The sequence below is a fragment of the Halichoerus grypus genome, chromosome 1 (assembly GCF_964656455.1).
Source record: "Halichoerus grypus chromosome 1, mHalGry1.hap1.1, whole genome shotgun sequence".
In the NCBI taxonomy this organism is placed as follows: Eukaryota; Metazoa; Chordata; class Mammalia; order Carnivora; family Phocidae; genus Halichoerus; species Halichoerus grypus.
The window spans coordinates 193,339,893-193,364,551 of record NC_135712.1 but is presented as its reverse complement, the minus strand read 5'-3'; the positions used below and the strand labels follow the sequence as shown (position 1 = coordinate 193,364,551).

At 42.3% G+C, this 24,659-nt stretch overlaps 1 protein-coding gene across 14 annotated transcripts in view; it reads right to left on the bottom strand.

Annotated features, from left to right (window-relative positions):
- Window positions 1-24,659, bottom strand: part of ERC2 (ELKS/RAB6-interacting/CAST family member 2) — a 984,330-nt gene that overhangs the window by 197,748 nt on the left and 761,923 nt on the right. For 9 of the 14 annotated variants that reach the window (XR_013449531.1, XR_013449532.1, XM_078076899.1 and 6 more), the window contains 2 exons: window positions 21,963-22,110; window positions 20,366-20,494 (listed from right to left, as the gene is read on the bottom strand). Coding sequence is in view for 12 of the 14 variants with exons in the window: in XM_078076899.1 (XP_077933025.1) it covers window positions 20,366-20,494; window positions 21,963-22,110 (277 nt within the window). In the remaining 2 variants the exon portion in view is untranslated. Of the gene's footprint in view, window positions 1-20,365; window positions 20,495-21,941; window positions 22,111-24,659 lie in introns of all 14 variants that reach the window. The other 5 variants (XM_078076918.1, XM_078076931.1, XM_078076923.1 and 2 more) reach the window with 2 other exon arrangements.

Below are 24,659 nucleotides of genomic sequence, written 5' to 3'. Positions count from 1 at the left end.
AATTTCCCTTCAGAAATGTTGGTCAGCTTCCAGTCTGCGCCTCTTTCCCCAGACTGTGCCAACACTGAGTCTCTTTAAACTCTAATCTTCAAAAATCTGACACACGAAAATTTCATATTTCACATTTCAAATTTCATATTTCCTTAATTATGATTTGAGGCTGAACATCTTTTCATACATTTATTGGCTGTTTCTATTTCACTATCTGTGAGTCTCCTTTTATGTCCTTTTGCCCACTTTGGGAGAAGGGTCAGGGGACTTTTTTCTTATTGGTTGTGAGAATAATTACATATATATAAAAAATAGTGAGAGCTCCTTTCAGAAAGACAAGAACCTAAGTAAAAGTGGGAAGAAAGCAAGTACGAGCAGGCTATGTGAAGAAAGGGAAATGTGCATCAGAGAAAGACATGTATCATATGACCTCACTGATATGAGGAATTCTTAATCTCAGGAAACAAATGGAGGGTTGCTGGAGTGGGGGTGGTGGTGGGAGGGATGGCGTGGCTGGGTGATAGACATTGGGGAGGGTACGTGCTATGGTGAGCACTGTGAATTGTGCAAGACTGTTGAATCACAGATCTGTACCTCTGAAACAAATAATGCAATATATTTAAGAAAAAAAAAAAAGAAGAAGAAGATAGCAGAAGGGGAAGACTGAAGGGGGGAAAATCGGAGGGGGAGACGAACCATGAGAGACGATGGACTCTGAGAAACAAACTGAGGGTTCTAGAGGGGAGGGGGTGGGGGGATGGGTTAGCCTGGTGATGGGTATTAAAGAGGGCACGTTCTGCATGGAGCACTGGGTGTTGTACACAAACAATGAATCATGGAACACATCAAAAACTAATGATGTAATGTATGGTGATTAACATAACAATAAAAAATTTTTTAAAAAAAGAAAGGGAAATGTGCACAGACAGGCTGGATTTGAGGATGCCGGGGAACCTCTGATTATTGGAACACATCAGCATCTGGAATGTTCACTTAAGCAGGAGAGAAAGGGGTAAGTATTAGGCAGTTGGTGTGCTAGGGTGCAAACAAAGCTGGGCCCCTTCCCTCTGTGCCACATCCCCAGCAGGCAGGCAGTGGTTATAAGTGGAACATTAGTAGGAGTCCTAGTGTGAGCAGTTAATATGGTGCTTCACTTCTCTGCAAGAAGCTTGTGGGCTTCTTCAAAGTCTGGGCCATCCACGGGAGAGTACAGGGCATGTAAATGCCACTCATCATGCATGTGTTGGTGGGAAGAATCTAATACAACTTTCTTCCCCAAACAAGAATTCCCTGTGTAGCAGTCCTGGTGGATGCATTACCTAGCCGTGGGAAACACAATACCTTATGAGAGAATATATTAAATGGCTTAAAGGGGATGTCCTCCCTCTCCCGTGCCTGACATATTTTGAGCTTTTTGGCTGCAGATTCAGTCCACTTGTCCCAATTCTACTTTTTGGGAGGGGGCCCAGGTCTCTAGACATTTCAATACAGTTATGCCTGCTATCTCTAGCTTACCTAGCCTAATCATTCTTTGTCCTCTCTACTGGCCATTCTCTACTTCTCCTTGTCTCCTCTCTGTACCCCATCACACAAGGGGTCATTACAGTGTGTCAGGGCTCCTCTTAGAGAGTAAGTCCCTGAACAGAGTCTGAATAATCCAAGTCTTCACATGTGTCCTTAACCTGCGCTAAACACTATTTTAAAATAATTAATATACTCCCATGTTGCACTGATCTCTTAACATCTGCTGTGCAATGATGACTCATATTCAAATTTGCAATTGATTAAACTCATATCCTGGTGGCCAGTTTCCTTGCCATTTACACACACACACACACACACACACACACACACAAAGACACGCGACATGCGCATGCCAGAATTGTAATTCTAAGTATAAACTTCATTCTTTTCCTTACTGAGTATTTGCTTTGACTTATCCTCACCAAATTTGTGTTTATCGTTCCATCCTGCTGATTTTCTCAATTCTAATTATGTCTTCCATTGTTTGAAGTAACCTTTCCAGCTTTGAGCCATCGCATTTTCAAAAAGTGTGTTTCCAAAGACCGTATTATTAGGTCCATGTACATGCCGGAAGGACAGAGCCCAACACTTCTGGCAACCTCTCTGTAGAGGTGACAGGATTCCCTAACCAACCTGCCTAGGCTGGAGTTATTCAAACAACTATAAATCCATCCAACTGGACCACCATTTAGTCCTTTTTCTCTGGTAAAAAAAAAAAAAAAACAAACTGATACAAATGCCTATCTGAAATCCTGGTACCCTGTGTCTATGGCATTCCCTCAACCTGCCTTTATATTAACCTTATCAAAAAACAAAGCGAGTTTAGAATTACTTAATCTTAGTAAACAAATAAAGAATCTTAGTGATTGCTGATTTTATTCCAGGTTTCATAACCATCGATTGAATAACTTGTTCTGGAATCTGGGTGTGGATGGATATCAAAGTTACAGCGCCTTATAAACATATTTGCCTTTTAGGTATTTAGAAGTAAAATTCTGGAGGTAGGTAAAATTCAGAAAATCCTAAAAAAAGGGAAGTTAGTTTCCCTGTTCTTCAGGTGCTTTTTATCCACTGTTGGCAGGATTGTAAATTAGAATAAGCTTTCTCAAGGGCATTTTTGTACTATGTATTAAAATTCAAAATATGCATGCCCTGGGATAAAACAGTTTCCTCCTGAAAAGGAAGTTAGATAGGTACACAGGGATGAAAGGATAAAGGGATATTCACTGGGATGTTGATCACAGTAGCAATTAATGAGAAGTAAACAAAATGTTCATCTGTCAGGATTTTGTTAAACAAATTATTGAATATCCATTATCATATAATGGAATCCTCAGAAACCATTTAAGAGTAATATATATTTATATTCCTTAGAAGGAAAAAGTATCACAACATGGAGTTGAATGGAAGGAGAAGAAGATGATAAAACAACATGTTCACATAAAATAATATATAAATATCTATACTTAAACATATCTGCAGGTTTACATATGTATGTGTATACAGCACATACATACATACATACATCTGTGAGAAAGGCCCAGAAAGATAAGCACAGAATATTGATGGTTATTGCCAAGTGCTTGGATTTCAGGGAGTTTACTTGTTCCTTTATTCCTTTCTTAAATTATTTGAATATTCAGTAAATTATAGGAAATAAGAAATGAAACAATAAAAAATATTTCTCTGCTCCATATATAAAAATGCTGAGATACAAATTATTCCTCAAATTAGAAGGAAATGGGGTTGAAATCATTTTAGTTTAGGGGAAGAGACTCCTGAGACTGGCGCTGTGGCACCTGGTCTCCTGCAGTCTTCTGTCTCCGTGAACTTCAGCAGTCCAGGGTTAAATGGAGCTCTGCCTGCCTTCTTGGCCACATCTCTCCTCCTTTCAGCCTGATCCTTTCAGATTCTAGCAAACTAACATAGCAACTTCCTCCAGGAGAGGCATTTGACAAACCTGGCCCCTTTCAAATCCTGAAGAATGCATGTACTTCACAACGGCAACGAGAAGCACGGCTAGGGTTATGCAACACAGCTGGGTGGAAGAGGAAAGGTTCCCAAGTCCCCGGCAGGCTCTGAACCAGTGCACCACTGCCAAACTCAAGTCCTCCCTGAAGAGCCCCAGAGCCCTCAGCTGGCTCAAGTCACTGTCCATCTGAGTTTTGCATCATGGGCCAAAGATTGGGCGTATCTCTTTGCTGGGTCCTTTCAAGTTGGGAGAGTTAATAGTACAGCTCCAAGTTCAGGAAATTTCTTGTAATAATATGGCATTGCAGTAATGTATAGGGTAAAGTCATGCAAAAAATATTTGTCTCATTCCCACACTCTGAAACTTGGTAATTATATAGGAGCTTGGACATTAAGGACCCAGACATAAAGGAGTGGGTTAAAAAGCATAATTATGGCTCAGAAACAGCATGAGCCTGGGGACATTTCAGGCCAGGTCCCACTCAACAAAACAAAACAAAACAAAATAAAACAGCACCCCAAATCAAATAGTGCATGCTCTCTCTCTCTCTTTCCCATTTTGGGAAATAACCCATTAACAAAATAACGTACCTATAATGATTATTTAGAAGCAGACAGAGATGGAAATTGGCAGCAAAATAAAGTCTTTAGTTCTGGGACTTTAAGGTTAATGGCCCAAGGATCTCTCAGGTCCTGAAGCTTTATAGGACATGATTTGAAATTTGTGCTACAGAGGAAAAGACTTTAAATTTCCATGTCTCATAGACTGTGTAATTGAAAGAAGCTGTTATGTTATTCTTTGCATGGTTTTGGGGGGCATTAATAAAAGACCTAAGTCATTACTGGCCAACTATTCTTAAGTATGCAGAAAAGAAGAATATGCCCTGGGAGGCACCCAAGCTTCACCCAAACCCAAGGTAAGCGCTCATAGGTAGAAATGACCCAACAACCTAATCTCAGAAGCCATTCTATCATTAATCAAAGATACTGGTTCCAAACTTATTTCATGTGACAGTTTTCATATACTCTCCCTTAAGAATACACAATAGCTCCCTATTGTCTTATGTATCAGTTCATTCACTGGGCAAGGCCCACCTTTCCCTTTCTTCCTGAACAATCCCCCTCCTCCCAGCTGTATCCACAGACACTCTCCCCAAAGATGGTTTCCAATATCATGTACACACAGATTCATCTCTACCCTGGTACTTCCTTTGCCAAGAATGACCCCTTCCTTCAAAACCTAGCCTCCATCATAGCTAGGGCTCAAATGTACCCCATTAAGACAATTTCCATTACTGAAAGTGTCCTAGAGAGTAAAGAAAACTAGAAGTGGGGTCAGAAGGCCTTAGTCAGATGGTCAAAGTTAAGTCACTTAACAGCTATTTAACTACCAGCAAGTTATTCAACCTCTCTGATTCTGTGGAAAAGGCATCAGGAGACTGCTGGATATCAAAGGAGGTTCTCTGAGCTCAATATGTGGCTTCTGATACCTTTTAATACCCCTGCAATATCTGAAACAAGGCTCAGATTCTCTCTGTGCTCAATAAACTCTTGAGCAACTCTCTCTTACCCATTACCATCGTGTGCCTCGTGCTGACTGGCTTATCTCCACTCCCATGCTCACTCTGCTACATGGTCTCATTCCAGCCCCCAGGTACACTTCTGGTCACAATTACAGCCAAAAACCATCCCAAATCTTGCCATTTATTTTATGTTTACAGTGCTTGAATTTGCAAGGCTATCTATATAAAAAGAGTAAGCATTTGGGGACCAAAGGATTCCCACCTCGGGGGGTTGCTGATCTCCTTCATTAGACCAATACCTCCTAAATGCTGATCTGTCAACCAGATCCATCAGCTTTTAGTGCTCCTTTCCTGAGATCCTGAAGGTGTAGTTTGGAAGGCTGGTCCTAGAGTTGGTATTTGGTGAAGGTGGGCAAGAAGCCCACCACATGTCAAAACGGAGCCAGGTTTAGGAACTGCTATAACCATTTTAAACATTAACACACACATAAATTGTTTTTGAGAATTTTGCCGTGCGATAGCCAGAAACATTAGAGAATTGGAAGCTACAATAATTTGTATCATCTTTGTAACTTTTTCCTTTTATTTTCCACTCTAATTTGTGATCTTCCTTCTTTGTCTATGAGTCTAGGAGTCACAGCATTAAGCCTTTTGGGAGCTCCAAGCTGGGAATCATTGTATACTTGGAAAAATCCAATATTTCTTACTATCTCTTCTCAATATGCCACTGCTGAAGAATAATCAGGAAAGGATGCCTTCTTCCTCCTTTTCAAGTTTTCTCACTTCCTAAGGGATGCCCCCCTGAGGTCCTGGGAAGCCTACATGCCCATAAAGATCTTGGTATTGTTGAGTATGAAAGCTAGCATAAGAATATATCAACTCTGTCCTTGAATAAGTGTGTGGTTTTTATTTGTTTTTTTCCAGAAGCTCTTTCTTTGATTTGCATTTCAGCAGTGTACAAGATCTGAGAAACATCCTAACCTTCTGGCAAAGTATCAGGAGAATATTACTTTAACTAGAGAATGAGGCCTCTGCTTTTCCAGAAGTTTTCTTTGCATTCTCTGAGTTTGAGAACAAAATATAATATTTGAAAAACAAACAAATAAAGCAACAAACAAACAAACAGTAGAGGTTAGACTCGAGACTTTATCCCAGATGGTTGAAGGTAAGGAGAATAATTGCCTGCAAATCAATCAACAGATTGAGCAGAGGGGGAAAAGATGCTGTGCTGTTTCCTTGATCTCTATCTGGATTCCCAGAGTTCCACGGAACATTCCAAAAGTAATTTGGCTTTTATGCACAGTGCACAGGGACTAATGTTTTTCAACAGAATGTCATAAGGAGATGTGGGGATAATTTTGGGTCTTGCTCTCAGAAGAAGCTGAAAATTGGGTGTGGTTAAGAAGACAGAATTGGGCTTTTTTATGGGACCACTCTTTTGAAAAATCACCCCAGAGATGAAAAATCCCCTGCCCTCACCCCACTGAAAATTCATGGTGGATTTGCCCAAGAGAATTCCTGCTCATAAAAATCTGCAAAACAGATCTGTTAAAAGAAACCTGTAATTATGAACAGAACAAGAATCTCACTTAAATAATTTTGCAGCTTTAATACCAACTGATTCAAGAACCCCCAAACCTGATCGGACTAGTCAAACTTGACAAGATTCAAGTCCCCTAAAGGTGATTACGGAGCATGCCTGACTGACCATCAAACTATGTGAGACGCTGAAAAAAGAATAAAGAACAAGACAATGGCTTCCAACCCAAGCAATTTAAAATACTCAACAATGGTTTTCAATATAAAACCGTTTGGCAGCAAACAGGGAGAGCCTATTGGCAAGTATACCTTTTGGACCAAATTCCAGAAATGGAAATTAAGTGACAGGATGTGCCCAAGGTCATGTATATGTGGGTGACCTGATAAAGGAATGTGGAATGCCTGACTTCCAGCCAACACCTAGCTCCTTCCACTTTGGAGGAAGGAGGACCAAGAGCTAGAGGATGCTCTGTAAATTCTGTGGCTGGACCTGCATCCTCACAGACTCTTTCCATGCTCAGTGGAGTTAGCATTAAACTAAAGCATCACACATCACTCTAAAATTTTCCTCAGAGAGAAATTGTAGCTTTCTACTTCCTCAATTCTCTTGGTCTTGGTCAGAACATTAATATCTGTTGGACAGCATGTTTTTTAAGTGGGAAGATATTTCAAAAATCAAATATTCTGGTTTGTTTCAAAGAATATGTTCTCAGCTAAAGTCTGATGTTTTCTTCCTGTGGGGGTGAGCCACAGTTGGCCACAATTCACCAAAGTTTCCACCAGCTAACAATAAAAAATTATGTCCCATTCTAAAGAAACAAAAGAAAAATTATAGTAAAGTTGTGCATTTCCTTTCCAGTCCCCAAAGACAATCTGAAGAAATGGCTCAACATGCCAAATTAAGCCATGAGAATTTATCCATATCTAATAAGGATTAGCAAATGTTACAACACTGAACACGGCCTTGACATAATTTATATTCCAACTTCTAAGGCACTGGGTTCAGCGTGCTCTCATTCTAGCCCTGACTTAGGAGGATATGTTGAGCAGTACTGTGGGGTCCTCTGAGAATCCCAATCATGTGTACAACAAGCTGGAGGCTCTTCATGTGACAAAAGAAGGTTTCTTTATACAGAAACAGTACCCTCAGAACCAGAACATGGTAACTGAGCTTACAGAACTAACTACTTAGGGGAAATATAGGCATTTCTCCCCTCAAGCCCAAGATAATCATTCTGGAAACAGAAAACCTGGTGATGGAACCTGCTTTGCCTCTTTCCAAAGCTGGGTGTCCACCTGCAACTTGGAAAACTTTGGAAACAGTTCTAAGTCACATATTTGGAGTGAAAAAGATTAAGCCTCTGAACTTTGAGCTAGCCAGCTCTGATTGGGTTTGCTCCATTCCATTTCTCATCCATACTTGCCAAAAGCACAAAAAGGCAACTGGGACATTTGCTCATAGTATCTGCTATTAAGATAAATCAGCAACACTTAAGTGTCTTTTGTTCATAAAAAATAATCCCCTGGAGATGGTAGCTCCCCCTCCAAAATGTCAGCTTTTTGTTTCACTGCCTCACCAAAGATTGCATCACTAGAAAGCTCAAGAACACAGAGGCTCTCCCTGGAAGCCCAATGTCATGTCAAGAAGCCTCAGAAGACCTTGGCTCCAGCAGACCCCCAGCAGCATGGACAAGAAAGTCTAGGGCTGGGAGGTCTGGAAACACCTTTCCTTGGAAGGAAGATGCCTGAACCCGCACTGAACTGGCTTCTTTCAAGGCAATGTTTGCACCTTCTGCACTACTTATGTTTTCTTCAAGGATGAATCAGGGTCTGCCTCCGAAAAATGCAGAAGGCTATTTATTGCTACTCAAGTTCTTTTTTCTTCTGTCAGGGGAACAAGTCATGCGGAGTGGGTTTGTGTCAATGGATTGTCACCAGAGACAATTTGGGACCATCATTCCTCAGTGCTACCCTGTGGGGAAGAATAAGATACTTGTCTTTGCTCCTCAGAACTGAGATCAGTATCCTGCACATTTGTGCAACCCTCAAGGTTTTTTAAGACCTGGCCCCAGAGAAGATGCTTCACGGTAATGCTTCTCTGTGAGTTAGGTAGGAAACAAAAAATACCCATTTTTACAGGAAGGTAAGTTGACCTGCTCACCATCATCCAAGTAATAAATGGGAGATGAATCAGGATTACACCAGCCAAATGAGCAAACTTCAGAGTCTTCCTCCTTCCCTGTTGTCTTTGAAATCTAGAATCCTCAAATATTCCCTGGTGGGAAAGATGGCAAATGCATTGCCATAGGAAAACAAAGAGGCTGAGAGTACTACCCCTACAGACAGATTCACTGAGGGCATCTTAGCTTGACCACCCACCAGCTCTGTGACTTGATTTCTATATCTGCAAAGTGGAGATAATGATGGTACTACCTCTTCAAGTTTTTGTGAGGATTGTAATGAAACAACGAAAGTACAACACTGTACCTAGAATATCATTTGTTCAAGAAATGATAGCTGTTTTCATATCCTACTGAACAATGCATCTCTCCTACTCAACCATGGGCTCCAAGAAAGCAAATAACTGCCATTTGCCTCAAAGTCCTTGGTGTAGATCAAGTATTCAGCATACTGTGTGTGTGAATGTATTGGAATTGTCTCTGACTACCAAAAATGTAAAGTGCCTAGAGGTTTGTTGGTTCATTCCCTTCATTTTACAGATGAGGAAACAGCCTGTGAGAGAGAAGCAAAATGAGTTGCCCCAAGTTTCTCAGTGTGTTGGGGTCAGGGCTGGGTGAGAATTCTGATTCTTAGATCTTATACCTGTTATCACTTGCCAAGTCTTTCTTGCTGAGGTGTCCTTGTGCCTTGATGTGTTTAAATAGTTAACATCATACTTTCTAGATGGCTGCTTGCTGTCAGATATCTCAGAGAACACTGGGGCCCCAAAAAGACTGACAACAGAAACTGCCTGGCCTTGTGATCCACACACCTGCTTCCTATGCTAGCACCCAAAGGGGCTTTGGCACACCCAAGGCAGTCCATAGCAGTAGGGTTTCTGGTTGGCTTCTGAGCTGTCTTTGTAAGTCTAGGTGTGCTAGAGGAAATAAACCAGCCTTGAGATGATCAGTTAATTGGAGATTTCTGGGGCATAAGAACCACCCTGGATTATAACCTTCTGAGTTGTCATTCTTGTTTACTCGATTTTCATTGTTCTCTGAAATGACAGCCTCTCAGTCCAATCTGAACTTATAACCTCTTTGCACAGTTCCACTCCCAGACTGCATCAAAGATCATCTGAATAAAGATTTGCTGGCTGTGTCCAATGGGCATTTCCCAATGGCCATATCAGGGCAGAGATAAGAGAGTAGGGTTTTGGTTGTTGTGTGCATATTTTAAAAAAATAATCTCATCTAAACATTGGTGTTGTGGGGTTCTGGCTCCCCCACCTTGTCAACTCAGCAACTGCACTTCAGACTCGGACCTGGGGAGAACGGATTCCTACTCTCCTGGCTGTAGTTTGTTCCCTCTGAGGACTCCCTCCCTACACCATCCTCCACATGGATCACCCCCCACCTCCCTGCAAGTCCTTGTTCACATTCCCCTTTCTCAAGGAGACATCCTGGGAATATCCTATTCAAAGTCACCCCCCAAACACCTCATAGAACACCATCTTTATTTTTTCCCATAGCATTTGTCATTTAACATGGCATATATGTGATGTCTTTGTTTTGTTTCTTGTTTGTCCCCTCCGCTAGAATACAAGCTCTCTTGGGGCAGGAAGTTTTGTGTTTTGTACACTCCGGTGTCCCCAGTGTCCAGAACAGTGTCTGGTTCATAGTATGTGCTCAATAAGGTTTGCTGAATGAACTGCCCACTTCTTCCCATGCCTATTCCCCTAAGAAGTTTTAAAAATCTCCCTCTGCCTCTTCCTCTCTTTTACTGGTTACTTGCATTACTTAGAGTAATATTCTGCTCCAAATCTATGACTGGCATGTTATCAGGGTATAGACTTGACAAACTTAACACAAACAACTGACATTTTTGTAAAAACTTAGAAATGTCAAGTACTTTGTAGGAGAGAGCCATTTCTTAATTCTCTAAAATCCTTAAAACAACTATAACTCCAATATTTCAACTTTTGGGCAACTAATCTTAAGGAAAATAACAGAAAAAAAAAGATTATATACTGAGATGTTCATCAAGTATGATTATAAAAGTGAAAAACTAGAAACAAATTGAAATTTCAATAATAGAAGAATGATAAAATTAATTATGGCAATGATGGAAATCATACAACCAAGATATATGTTTTTGAAGGCTTTTAAGGACGTGGGAAAATGTACAACATTAAATGTTTATAAGGCTAAAAAAACTTTATTATGTAGTATGTCATGTCTTTGTTCAAATATGTATGTAGACAATGGAATGTAGGAAACTATAAATCTTAATGACAGTTATTTCTGAATGGAGGGATTATGGGTGATTTTAGATTCTTATTTACATTTTCTAAGTTTCTATAATGAGCATATATTATTTTTATGATAAAACATTTATTTGTATGCTTTCAACTATGGAAAAGTAACATTTACATAATAAGGATTGTTACAAAATTAAATCCTTATTACTTTTTAAAATCATGCATTACAATGGGTTAAAAAAAAACAGCACACCTGGGAGATTCTAGAAGTTTTAACTCTGCCTTCAGTAGCATGTTGCAGAGAATAAAAAAAAAATATGGCATCTTCCCAAAAAGAATACGCAGTTAAGTAAGAGTAAAGATAAACTACTAGAAATGTTAAATGCTGTGTTTGATAACTGTCTTTCTGCAATCATGAGAGGGGAGAGAGAATATCCCCTTTCCTGCTACAGTATTATTTGAAAAAGCCTAAAAAGAGGTAATTCTGAAGCCAGGGAAGGGCAGTTTGCGCACCACTGCTGATGAGTAACAAAACCAGTGTGATTTAGACACAGTTATGCAAGGGGCAGTGTGAACAAAAGGGAGGGGGAAAAGGACTTTTCTTTCATTTTGAAATTCAGCATCAGGAAGACACAAGGGCAGGAAGTCGGATCTTTTTTCAATTCATTTGAAATGATAAGGTGAAGACAGCCTGGAAGGACTTTTAATTATACGATGAGAGGAAGGAAAGGAGGGAGGGAGAGAAAAGAGACCGGGAGAAACCTGTTTTATATGTGAGATGATGAAGAAGAAAGCGGAAAATGGAGGGGGGAAAAGGCTTTCAAGCAGCTGTCTTGAGAAGGAAACACTAAGGCTACAAGAGGCAAGTGCCAAGATTTCATATAGGGAAGCAGAAAATGTGGCACACTTGATCAAGCCCGTGGCAACCCCTTCTCCATGGCAGCCTGTGACGCCTGGTGATGCAGGAAGAGATAAGTCGCCCTTCCCAGCCAGCACATGTGACCTCAGGTCACGGCAGGAGCCAGCAGGGGGCCTGTAGGAGGAGCTGGGAGTGGTGCTAAGGGTCAAAGGATAAAGCCTTCTTTTTATATTACTTGTTAGCCCCGTTGCTTGGGGGCTATGACCTAATGGGGTATCGCAGCAACCTGGGGACATGTGCTGAGAAGAGTATGGAAGACCTTTGGAGTGGGACCCCCTTCACCAGTTGTGGTGTCTTTGCCCAGTTCCTGGACCTTAGTTTCCTTATCTCTGAAATGGAATTAATAATACCTGGCTTTCAGAGTTGTGAAGATTAAATGAGACAATATATCTAAAATCCCCAGCCCAGTGTCAGGTATACAGCAAGAGTTCAAAAGTTGTTAGTTTCTTCCACTCTAAAAAGTGAGCAGAAAGACTGTCAGAGCAAAGAGCAAGAATGATGCACACATTACACCCACACTTGAGTCCTCTTGAAGCAATGTCAGTCTAAGATCCCCCCAAATCTACCCTGTGCAACAGCTGGATCCTTCCCTTCCCAAAGTACAATGGCTTCCTGGTGGCCGATATCTTGGAAACTTGCCCCATATACACTCTCTGCTTTGGTGGTGGATCTGAATGTTCTTGGAGGCAGTAATGAACAGGTTAAAATCGAGGGGATTTCAAACATGTCTAATCCAATAAGAGGCTTGGTAAAACATGCGTTATCACTTAAAGAATAAATGTTTAAAAATAGAGCACAGATGTGAAATTTGAATAAAAAAAGAGGGAGACAGCGCGTGAGAGATCTTCTTGGCATTTGTATGCTATTCTCTGTTTTGGTCACCTTCAGCTAAGCCTGTTATTCTAATGTGCTCTGCCAACTGCTAGATACTGCAGGGGGTGCTTCAAATTACTGAAACAAAGTTGGCAAATCACTGAAACTTAAAAGTCAGACCCATCTTTCCCTTTCTGTATTTCTAAAAACGGGGCAATACACTGATAAAGTTGGTCTTTTCAAGTTTTTCTACTTAAAAAGGTATATTTAAGTAGTAAAGAGTAAGCTTTTCTAAAACTAGCAATTCTCACACTAGAATCCTTAAATACTTAAGAGAAAGTATCATGGATAGGCATCTGTCACCAAAGGTAGACTATGGACTGCCAATCATAAAATTCATAGGAATTCCTACTTCTGTAGGAAGCATTCCCTGACCTCTCCAGCAAGCAAAAATTTTTTAATGTCGATAGCACATCTGCACCAAAAAATAGCAATTTTCCCTGTTATGTTTCATGAGCTAACATCTGTCATACTGGTGGTAGAGATGATAAAAACCCAAGGCTCGAATCACAGACCTGCACCTCTGAAATAAATAATACATTCTATGTTAAAAAAAGAAGAAGATAGTAGGAAGGGAAAAATGAAGGGCGGAAAGTCGGAGGGGGAGACGAACCTGAGAGACTATGGACTCTGAAAAACAAACTGAGGGTTCTAGAGGGGAGGGGGATGGGGGGATGGGTTAACCTGGTGATGGGTATTAAAGAGGGCACGTACTGAATGGAGCACTGGGTGTTATACGCAAACAATGAATCATGGAACACTACATCAAAAACTAATGATGTAACATATGGTGATTAACATGACATAATAAAATAAAATTAAAAAAAAAAAAAAAACCCAAGGCTCAAGGGCAAACTCACTACGTCCTTCTGTAGCTCAAGAAGGCCGAACACAATCTCACAAAGGTACTCCATGAATGTTTAGGGAAGGGAACCAAAGTGGTTTTGAAAATATGACTTTATTCAAATGAAAGACTCAGAAAGTGGACCATCAGAGTCAGCTTGAAGCTCTGGGAAAATGCACCTCTAATAGAGATTTGGGAAACCTGTGGAATCGCTGAGAAAATTTTTGCCTCCACAATCTGAGTGCTATTTTGTTTTGCAACTGGACAGCTGAATGGATACCCTGAGTACCAGGGCTGAGGCATCAGCTACTCAGAGTAGGGAAATGTCTAGGCAGAGAGAGCAGTCTAGTATCCTGACCAATTACTTGGACACTAGGAGGAAACTTTTCAGTAACACTGAGTACTTCAGGTTTTACCTCCCTGAGAATGCACTGCCCTTGGCCTGCCAAGGAGGGATCTGAGTATTTCTTTTTTAAAAGGGGATTCTCTAGAACATACTGTAAAGACACTTTGCATTGAAATCAATGATAAATAGAGATGTGCCCAGATCCTACCAGTGGGACATGAACAGCTTAACCCAAAGTAAGTCTGCAGTGAAAACCAATGCATTTGCATTTCAGCAATTTGATCTGGGGCAAGTCTGTGATGCATTACAATGCTGGGATCAAATCAAGCTTTTCTGGAGCTCATCCAACCAAAACACGAGGCTATGGGAACCCTACTGCATAGAGTTCCTCCACTGCTGTTTAATTGTGCTCACCTCCTGAACCGTAAAGTATAATTAAAAGTCATCTGCATACAATGTAATGGAAGTATAAATAGGAAGCACAACCATGTGTGGCCTCAAGCAGGCGGGGGTTGGGAGGGTGATGCCTGACCAACCATCCCACTCAGGCGCTTCCCACTTTCCCTGACAGGATGGTTCTGCCTCGGCCAAGGTCCAGTTTGACTAGGATTCCATCCCTACAACCAGCTTCCCTGAACACTTTCCAGGCCAGCCTCCGCCATCTCCCATTCTTAGCCACACCTATTTGGCTAATTCTTAGATATGAGTCTGATGACCTTCTGAACAACACAGGGGGAGGGGGAAAGCTACCCAAATAGATACAGACCTAGCAATAGCCTCCAAAATGTTGACCTGGACTAGTCTCTCCTGGTCTTAATGCCTTCCTGTTCCCAAATGCCCAGTATGTTTCCTGATAGCCAAAAGCAATGCCCAGAACTGGTAGGAAAGGGAAAAGAAAACCAAGCACAATTTATCTCTGATCACAGAAGTATTCTGACCAGTTCTGAGAAATAAGCTGGTTCTAATTTTAGCTAAACAATAGTGTCTGGCCCTCATTTTAAGAAGGCATTTTCATTAAGGATGTGCATATCACTACTTCAGCACACAGGGGAGCATTTGGGAATAAGGCTTAGGGGGTAAGATTTAGTTTTAAGCTTTCTTCAAAAACCCCTTAGCAGCAGAAAAAAATCCAATGATTTCAGAATTAATTATTTTGATGTCAGTCCTTTCTTTAAGGGTAGAGAAAAAGAGTTGGGGGGAGATTGGATCCAAAACACAAAAGAAGGAAAAATGGTTATTTTTAATAATATTTTTCAGAACTAGTCTCCCCACAGGAAAAAAAACAAAAAAAACAACTTAACTCATTCCCATTTGAGACCTTCTCCCAAAATTGCAAAAATCTGGAAGCCAGACCTTTTTTTTAAAAAAAAAGAGCTAGAGTAAAAGTGTCAGAGGTGTGTGCTTATGAAGAAATGCAATTGGGAAGAATACAAAAGTTGGACAGACTTATCTATCTACTACCAAGCTATGATTAATCCTTTATCTTTTTTTATGCAACAGAAAGTTAATTTGTACTGCTCTCTCAGCTTTATACCTTGCTCAGCCTAGAACCAACCCAAATGTCAACACCTGAAGAGCGTCATAAAGATTCTTTTGTTGTTAAGCATAGTTGGAATTTCTGAACTCATTTCATATCACCTTCTCTAGCTCTCTTGACAGATGTTTAACAGGAGTTTAGGTATTTCTAGGCAAATTGATTTATGACACTCAAGAGGCTTTCAGGGACGAAGTAGAGGGCCCTTCATAACAACAAGTAACCTTTGCCACATATGGAAACTCAGTGACATTTTATTCAAGAAGAATCCCCAAATTTGGAGGGGATTTGAACTAAAATACAGAGAACAGATTCAGAAGAAAGGTTCAAAATGGCCACCACTGCACAAAATTCAAGTACGGGACAAGGCATCTCCATATCTTGCAACATGGCAGGAAAGGACATGACACCATTTTGTGGTCATCACTTGGCAAAAAAGTCTCATATCTCTACCAACTCCTATAGGTGGTAGCTGCCTAGAACACTGGGGTGAGAAGAATCATAATGCTAAGTTTTGTCTAAAGTCATGACTGATCAATAACGTCTCTTTTCTTTTTAACAAGCTGCCCTGGCAATTCACCCACTCATTCATTTCTACTTTCAACAAATATTTACTAAATGCCCACTATGTGCTAGCAATTGTGCTAGGCCTGGAGATAAATGGTCAACAAAAAAAGTCACGGGGTCACATTCTTAGTCCTCATGGAGCTCATAAAACTAGCAGGGCAGATAGTTACTATTCAAATAAACACAAAAACAAATGCAAAATTGCATCTGTTACAGTGCAATTAAGTGATGTACACATTCTGCAGGAGTACCAAACTGGAGATTTGACATAATTGAGAAAGTCCCAGAAAGCTTCCCTGAAAAAAGTGATGTTGGATTGAGATTGAATGGGTGAATGGGCATTAACTAGGTGAGGAAAAGAAGGAAATGTATTCCAGGCAGAGGGGGTTGCACTGCATGTACAAGGCAGAGCGATATTGGTTTGAATGTGTCTTTACCGCACCAGTAAAGGAAGCCAGGGAAGATTTTCCAGCAGTAAGGGCTGGAGAGTGATAAGTGTATCATGAGATACATCTTTAGAAAAGATCAAGCTTCTGCCCACTGAGGTTTGTGAATCTCTGCCTTGGCCTGGAGGCAGGCTGCACTTCCCCTAGGCACAGCCATCACCCTGAGTAGGCCAATGGCATGGTGGTGGCCATTAATGACCACCTGCCTGTCTCCTTACAGCAAGGAGAGTGCAGGATTTAGACTCCAGTGGTATGTTGTTGAGATTGCCAGAAAGTCAGGGAGGGCATTTTGTCAAAGGGCTCTGCTCCCACTCAAAAATCTCACTAGCCATGACAAGCAAATTCTGGTATTAGTTCTTCATGGCTCCAGTGGAAATGGCAATGCTTTTTACAAACACAAGCTATGCACTGGGGCTCCTTAGAAGCTGAAGGCAGGGGATCTGGAGAGTGGGCTCAAGTAAGGCAGTCTTAGACAGGGCACTCCGAGTGGTACCTGAGAGCCCTCCCTGCTCTGAGTTTGCATGGCTCATGTATTTTGTTTCCTAACTGCAGAGAACTTCTGCTCCAGAATGTACCACTCTCAGCAGATCCTGCCCAAGAGCCCTACACACCCTATCCCCACCCCATTACTGCTCTGACAGCTCACCTCTTCACCTCCTTGCCTACTCTACTCCAGCCACACTGGTTTCCCTGTTCTTCCCCAAACACACCAGCATGTTCCTGCCTTAGGGCTTTGCACTAGCGATTCCCTCTGCCAAAACACTCTTCCCCTAGATATCTAAAGGGCTCTCCCTCTCTCACCTCCTTCAAGTCTTTGCTCAAGTGTCTCCTTCCCAATGAGGCTCATTTGTCTACCCTATTTTATATTGTTACCATGTCCTCAATCCTTCCCTGACATTCCTGTTCTCCCTTATACTGGTCTACATTGTTCTTTTTTTACCATGTAATTTGCTTATTTATTATGTTCAGGTTTACTGCCTTTCTCCCATCCCCCCCACCCCAACCATTAAAACATAAGCTCCACTAGGAAGGCGTCTTTATTTATTTTGGTCACTGATGTATTCCAAAAGTGCCTAGCCATCCCTAATACAGGGAAGGCACTCAATGAATATTGTTGAGTTGAATTCCAACATGGTACTTGGCCTCACTAAGCTACCTATACCTTCTCATGCTTGTGCTCCTGGGCAGCTTGGGAGCCACAGGCTGAGGCATTGGAACTTGAGTCCTCTGACAACATCTGTGAGGTGTGGGGGCTAATCCATGGCTCACCCTATTGCTTTAAGGATGCAGCATCTAGCCTAGCTAAGAGCAAAGTGTCAGCACTTCTACATCTCAGAAGCCCAACCCTGCACTTCCGGGTATGGGTGGCATGTATAGGTATGGTAGTTGCATCATGTGGTCTCTTGGAGCCTTGGTTTGATCAACTCAAAAATAAGAATGACACTCTCCTCATTGCAGCAGATAAAATAACTGTTATGGATGAATCCCCAGGACCTGGCAGAGAGCCTGGCACATGGCAGATATGCAATATGTTGGTTGGTTGATTATGCGGAAAAAGCGAGATAATGTTTGTAAACTTATGTATACATAAAGCACTTGGCATAGAGCCTGGCATGTGGTAATCATGCATTCATTCACAAAATAAATATTTATTGAGTGCCCGCTATGTTCTTGGCAAAGTGCAATAACTGTGGGGATTGTTGAACGAGCTGCTGATGTTCAGTCACAGGGAATGTCATGGGCAGTAGAAAGACCTGCATGAGATGAGCTGAGTGGAAGGCAGCCTGAAGAGGGTGGCATCTCTCATGAGCCAGTCTGCTTCAGTATCCTCACAGAACATTGGGCAGATGAACACCCAGACCCAGGCCTTCCCCTCCCATTGGCCTAGACATCTAAAAGAGCTCTGCCCTCCCAAGTCACTCATGCAGGTGGTGACAGCTGAGGTCTGGGACTCGCTCTCCCAGGGGTGCCCTCTCTGATTGACTCTATGTGACTGCATACACAAACCAAGCAAATTTAATAAGCACTATGAGCCTCTTCAGTGCACACCGGGTGCTGGGGTCTATGGTTCCTGACATGACTGTTCACTGCTCCCCAAGTGCTTGGGTTTTAAGGGAGGGAGGACCAGGAACACTTAGGTAATAATGTCTGTCTGCTCTTTCTCCCACAGCTCAAGAGTGTGTTCTCAACAAGTTATGACTCCCAAACTCAAACTACCTCTAAGGGTTGGTGGTGATAAAATCAATTAGTAATAGTAGTAGTAGTAGTAGTAATAATAGCAGCTCATAAATATACAGCACCTATTATGTGCTAGGCATGTGCAAAGCTCTTTATATACATTATACTCACAATACTTCGAATTAGATTATTAGCCCAATTTATAGACAAGGAAACTGAGGTTTATGGAGGTTTAGTATTTTGCCCATGATCACACAGCTAACAAGTGCTCAAACAAGAGTAACCCTAAGCAGTCCAACTCTAGATGGCAGCTGTAAAATACGGTCATGGTTGTGTGGAAAAGGGTCTTTTCAAGCATCATGGAATGTCCGGCTGTGAAGCCTGAGCAAGGCACCCAACCTCTCTGGACCTGTGGTTCTTTCTCCTATAAGAGCATCAGCCCTTCAGTTTTGTTGGGAGTTGATGAGTCAGTGTATGTAAAACCTTTACACCCATGCCTGGCATGTGGTGAGAACTCAGAAGTATTAGAATTACTGACATGATCAAATAGCTTAAGCCTAAGCGCTCTAGGCAGAACCCACCCCTTATGAATAGCCAGAGACCATTCTTAAATGGCATCTACTTCAAGCTTACAAAGGTAAGGGGACCCCACAGGTTCTGGAATACCCTTCTGCTTGTCACTCTGAATTCCTTTCTGAACCTGGTGGGGTATGTGTGGACTCAGGTGGACTATCCAAAACCCAAGCTCTATTGCTTATAAATTGTTTTAGGCTGGTTATTCCACACTCTGAGTCTCAGTTACGCCCCCTGGAAAAGGAAGGTAATCTGCCACCCACACCACAGGGCTGCTGTGAGGACCATGGGACAAAGTTCCCGAGGGACACTGGATACACATCCTGGCACAGAGCAAACACTCAATAAAAAGGGAGCACTTTTATAAGCCAATTAATCATTATTCTTAGAATCATATCATTTACAACAAGGGTACATCAATTCATGTGGTTTTTTTTTTCCTCTGTTGCCTACAGGGTGTGGGTAAGGATTTCAAACCTAAATAATTGAGGAACCCATCCTTCTCGTTTGCTGCCTTCTTTTTTCCCACAACAGCCCTTCAGATCCTGCCTTAGTTCAGGCGGAAGCCTAACTCTGCATGGCTGGGGTTTCCCAAATGTGCCCCACGATACCCAAAACCAAGCCTGTAGTGAATAATGAAGGCTTTGTGCAGTTTCCCAGGAGCAAATTGAAGGGCTACACTCAATCCTTCCTGGAATCCAGGAGTGCATTTTCATGATGCTGAGAAAGAAAAAAAAAAACAGCCTTAAAAAAATTCCTTATTGGGAAAAGTAGAGGGAGATTTGGGGAGCAAGGTATCTGAGAGACAGAAAGAAAAATATAATCCACTACGCCTGACAATAAGGCCTCTGGCAGTCTTGGCTTTGCAGCAATGCCAGGCCTTTTCAGAAGAGCTGGCCCCATAGGGTAGCCACCAAGTCTGGAACCCTTGGCAAATACATAATAAATGAAATTACATTACAAGTCAAGATATAATGCCATCATCTATGGTCTCAGGATTTTTGGCCACCAAGTACTGGAAATCATTAAAAGAGGTAAAGGGCAAGGCAGGATGTGGCTGTTATGCACCCCCCAACCCCCATGGTGGGGGCAAGTGTCTCCTTAGCTACTGACTGACCTGAGACCTTTGGATCATGTATGCATCGTAGCTGGACCCGTGGTACTTGGCCGTAATATCTGGGCTGTAGCCAGCATCACAAGTGCATGGTATATTCGAGCTCAGGGGCTGTTTCCTAGGTCTATATACCTGTGGGAGAAAGCTACAATGGTTAGGTGCAGGAGGGGAGGGCTCAGGGCTCACAGGGAAGGAGTTAGGAGAAAGCAAAGAAGGGGGCTTGTCTTGACTTTCTGTGGCCAGGTGGGTGGAAACCCAGTGTAGAAGATGCACAGCCCCAAACGAAGAGGTCAGATGTAAGCGGTTCCCAAACCCCAGGGCCAGCGTTAGCGAGGCATGCTGCTCTGTGGAATGACCCCGATGTCTGGCAGTGACTGGGACCCTCCCTCTGCAGGAGAGGGCACCCAGGCATGGCAGTGGTCTCTCTCTCTCAGCAAGGCAGCCCTATGAGAAATGGACTCTGGTTTAGGGTCAAAGGATGCCTTTTCTTTCCTGAGGAGGGAAAGGGTTGGCCCATTTGTGAAGGGAAGGGACTTATTTCTTTGGGCTTCTCTTCCACTCACCTTGCACTCTATGCCCAGATCACCCTAGCAGACAGAGAACCAGTCCTGGGGGCTGAAATTGATGTGGACCCACTCCATGTGGCACCATGTGGCATTTAGAGAGCTTCAGAGCCACATGTGGCCCAAGCTAAGATGTGACAGCCACCTTGTGAGACCACAGACCACTGAGCCATAATATATGCTGAGTTGGTTTCATAATGAAGTTAGAATCCAAGTGAGTATCTTTAACCATTGCTTCCAAAAGCCCCCAAGTTCTATATGGAGAAGAAATAAGGTCTGAAGATTTCAGGAATGATTTTGCAATATGCTTCAGGTGCAATTTCCATTCAAACCACTTCCAGAAAACCCTCCAAAAAGAAAAGAATTGCTTTCTGTACAAGTTAGGACTTTGCCCCTCCTTCATTTTTCCCTCCTTTCTTTTCCCTCAGAAGAAATACAGTGGCCTAGAGAGGAGGAAAAAGATGGATAATTGAGTAAATAGGTGATTAAAAAATGTTTAACTAAATAAAGGCTGGGGAGGTCTCCAAGCATAGCCTGGCAGTGCTAGGGGCTGGGAGATGTTCCTTAGTTGAAAGGTCCTAAAGAAACTAGTTGAAGAACCAAGGTTGGAAGTATGGAAAGAAAGAAATCTAAAGAACTGGATGAGGAGAGTTACTGATGGGGCCCAGAACGTGAGCAAGACAGAAGGTAACGAAGGTGCCCAGAATTTAATTAGTAGTTTCTAAGATTTAGTCAGAAATCATACAAAGTCCACTGGAAGGAAGAGACCTGAGAGCTATTTCTGGGGAGATGATGTGACTATAAAAGAAAGGAAAATAGCGCTGGCTGCAAACCACACAAGCCCAGGCACATGCACATAAATACAGAAAAGCAGTAAAATGATGTTCCAGCAACAACTTGGGCCATTTCATTCCTACCTGGTTTTAGCTGCTTGAGCCGGCACGATGGACATGGGAGAATGCAGAGTAGCTAAACCCAGAGAAAGCACCCAAGGCCCCAAAACCAGCAAAACACACCTTTCGTGCAGGAGGCCCCACCTGCTGCTTTAACTGATGCACGAGTCGATCTTTTTCCCGCTTGAGGGCCATAACTTCTTCCTGCGTCTTTTTCTTTTTGGAAGCAGACAATTCCAGCAAGGCAATATTTGCATCTTTTTCACTGATTGCCGCAAGTAGCGCTTCCTGTCTGGTAAAATAAAAATTATTGTGATCATTTTTATGAAGTGTAAAAAAAAATAATTGTCATTTACAGTTGAAATGAACCACAGAACACTGTCTTAATGGGAAGGAATTATGGACAATGTTTAAGACAAACTAACTCTTTGATTCTCAGAATGGACAAAGTATTTTGGGTCAGAATCCCTGAGATGCATGCACTGGTTCCTCTGAAGGAGTCATCTTTCATTGTTTCACAGACAAAGCTGCAAATTAGAAATGGAGGGAGTCAATCTGAGCATTCACTTCTAGGACACTTTAATCCATCCATCCATCCATCCATCCATCCACCCACCCATCCAGCCATTTGCCAAGTAAAGTTCTAGGTACTCCAAGACAACGCAATAAAACTGGCCAACAATTTAAATATCAATATCATTTTTTTTCATGCAAGATTTTCTTTTGAAGGGGCAGAGATATTTAGTAGGGTAGTGCCTTTCATTCTCAATGTAATTAATGATGCTTTCCTGCTATTCCACCAAAAATCATTCCTTCCTCAGCCTTCTTATCTAGTAATTATACCACCATCCACTGAGTAGCCCAAGCCCCAAACCTAGAAGTCATCCTTGATTTCTTCCCTTTCTTCTCTTCCCAGAGACACCCCATCAAAACTTCAGTAGGTTTTACTCCAAAATACATTCCTTATCTAAACATTTTTAAAAGATTTATTTATTTATTTATTTTTGAGAGAAAGAGAGAGAGAGCATGAGCAGGGGGAAGAGCAGAGGGAGAAGCAGACTCCCCAATGAGCAGGAAGCCCAAAGCAGGACTCGATCCCAGGACCCTGGGTTCATGACCTGAGCTGAAGGCAGACGCTTAACTGACTGAGTCATCCAAGCGCCCGAAAAGACATTCCTTATCTAAACTGATCTACTGCTATCAAACTTCTCCTAACCATCAGCAACTACTCCTGCAACCCACTGGTCTCCCTAGAACAAAACCCAAAGTAATCTTTAAAAACATTATCAATTTTGGGGCTCCTGGGTGGCTGAGTCAGTTGGGCGGCTGACTCTTAATTTCGGCTCAGGTCACGATCTCAGGGTCATGAGATTGAGCCCCAGGTAGGGCTCCATGCTGGGTGTGGAGCCTGCTTGAGATCTTCTCCCTCTGCCCCTCTTCACCCTCTAAAAAAAAAAATTACAATGCTTTGACCCCTTAATCTCTGATTATTGCTTAGAGTTGCCTCCTCCCATTTTACAGTTCAATATTCTGGCAACATCTGTCACAAATTTCAACATGGAATTTGGGGGGGATTGTTTCTAACTAGAAAATGGCTCTCCAGGTGTCTTCATTTAGTCTTTCTTCACACTAAGGAAGTCTTGTCTCAATCTGCGTCACTTCTGCCACATCCTAGATACCTTATAAGACCTCACAGCCCTGGGAAAGCCTCTGTATTGGATATTTTCTTTGCATACAAGTCCCAGGACTAAAACCTGGTCATGATCCTGTTTTGTCTTTCTTAATTTCCAGACCAGACCCCCTCCAGACCAGGCCCCCTCCAGATGTTTGAACAAGATGGTCATTATTTGGATCTCAGATTTTCCCCCTTCTCTGGGCCCTGCTAATGGCAGGCAGTAGGAGCTTCTGTTGGGGACTCAGTCAGACATGTGAGCAGCAGAAATGTCAGGGAATATGTCCACTTTCCAGAAGAAAACCAGTGCAGGCTGGACTATCAACAGCAGCATTCAAATCCAGCTTCACACAGCCTGTCTCCTTCTGGATAACATCTTGAGACAACAGACATACTTACCATTCACAGCTCATGCGTATTTGTACATAAAGCCAAGCTGAAGAGGCTGCACGGCCTTCAGATCAGGGAGAGCCCATTCGCTACCTACTCCAACTTAACTACCACACACCTAAGGTGACTGTAATATTTTACCCCACTCTGCCCCAAATTGAAATGTCCATGTGAAGCTTTTTTAATGGAAACAACCTAAGAAATCATTAGTAGGAAATTTGGGGATTGATCATAGACTATGCTGTATCTCCACATTTCACTCTTTTAAAAAGATTTTATTTGTTTGAGAGAAAGAGCAAGCGTGCATGTGCCAGCAAGAGTGCCAGACTCCCCACTGACTGTGGAGCTCAGTGTGGGGCGTGGGGCTTGATTCCAAGGCCAGGACTCTGAGATCATGACCTGAGCCGAAGTCAGACACTTAAGCGACTGAGCCACCCAGGTGTCCCTCCATATTTCACTCTTTACAGCTATATGCAGCATTTATTTATTTATTTATTTTTTTTTTTTTTATTTATTTATTTGAGACAGAGAGAATGAGAGAGAGAGAGCACGTGGGAGGGGGGAGGGTCAGAGGGAGAAGCAGGCTCCCTGCTCGGCAGGGAGCCCGATGCGGGACTCGATCCAGGGACTCCAGGATCATGACCTGAGCCGAAGGCAGTCGCTTAACCAACTGAGCCACCCAGGCGCCCTATATGCAGCATTTAAAATGCTCATGAAAAAAGATCTGTGAAAACATTTATTTGTTGAGAGACAATTCTCCATGTGTCTCATATTTCTGC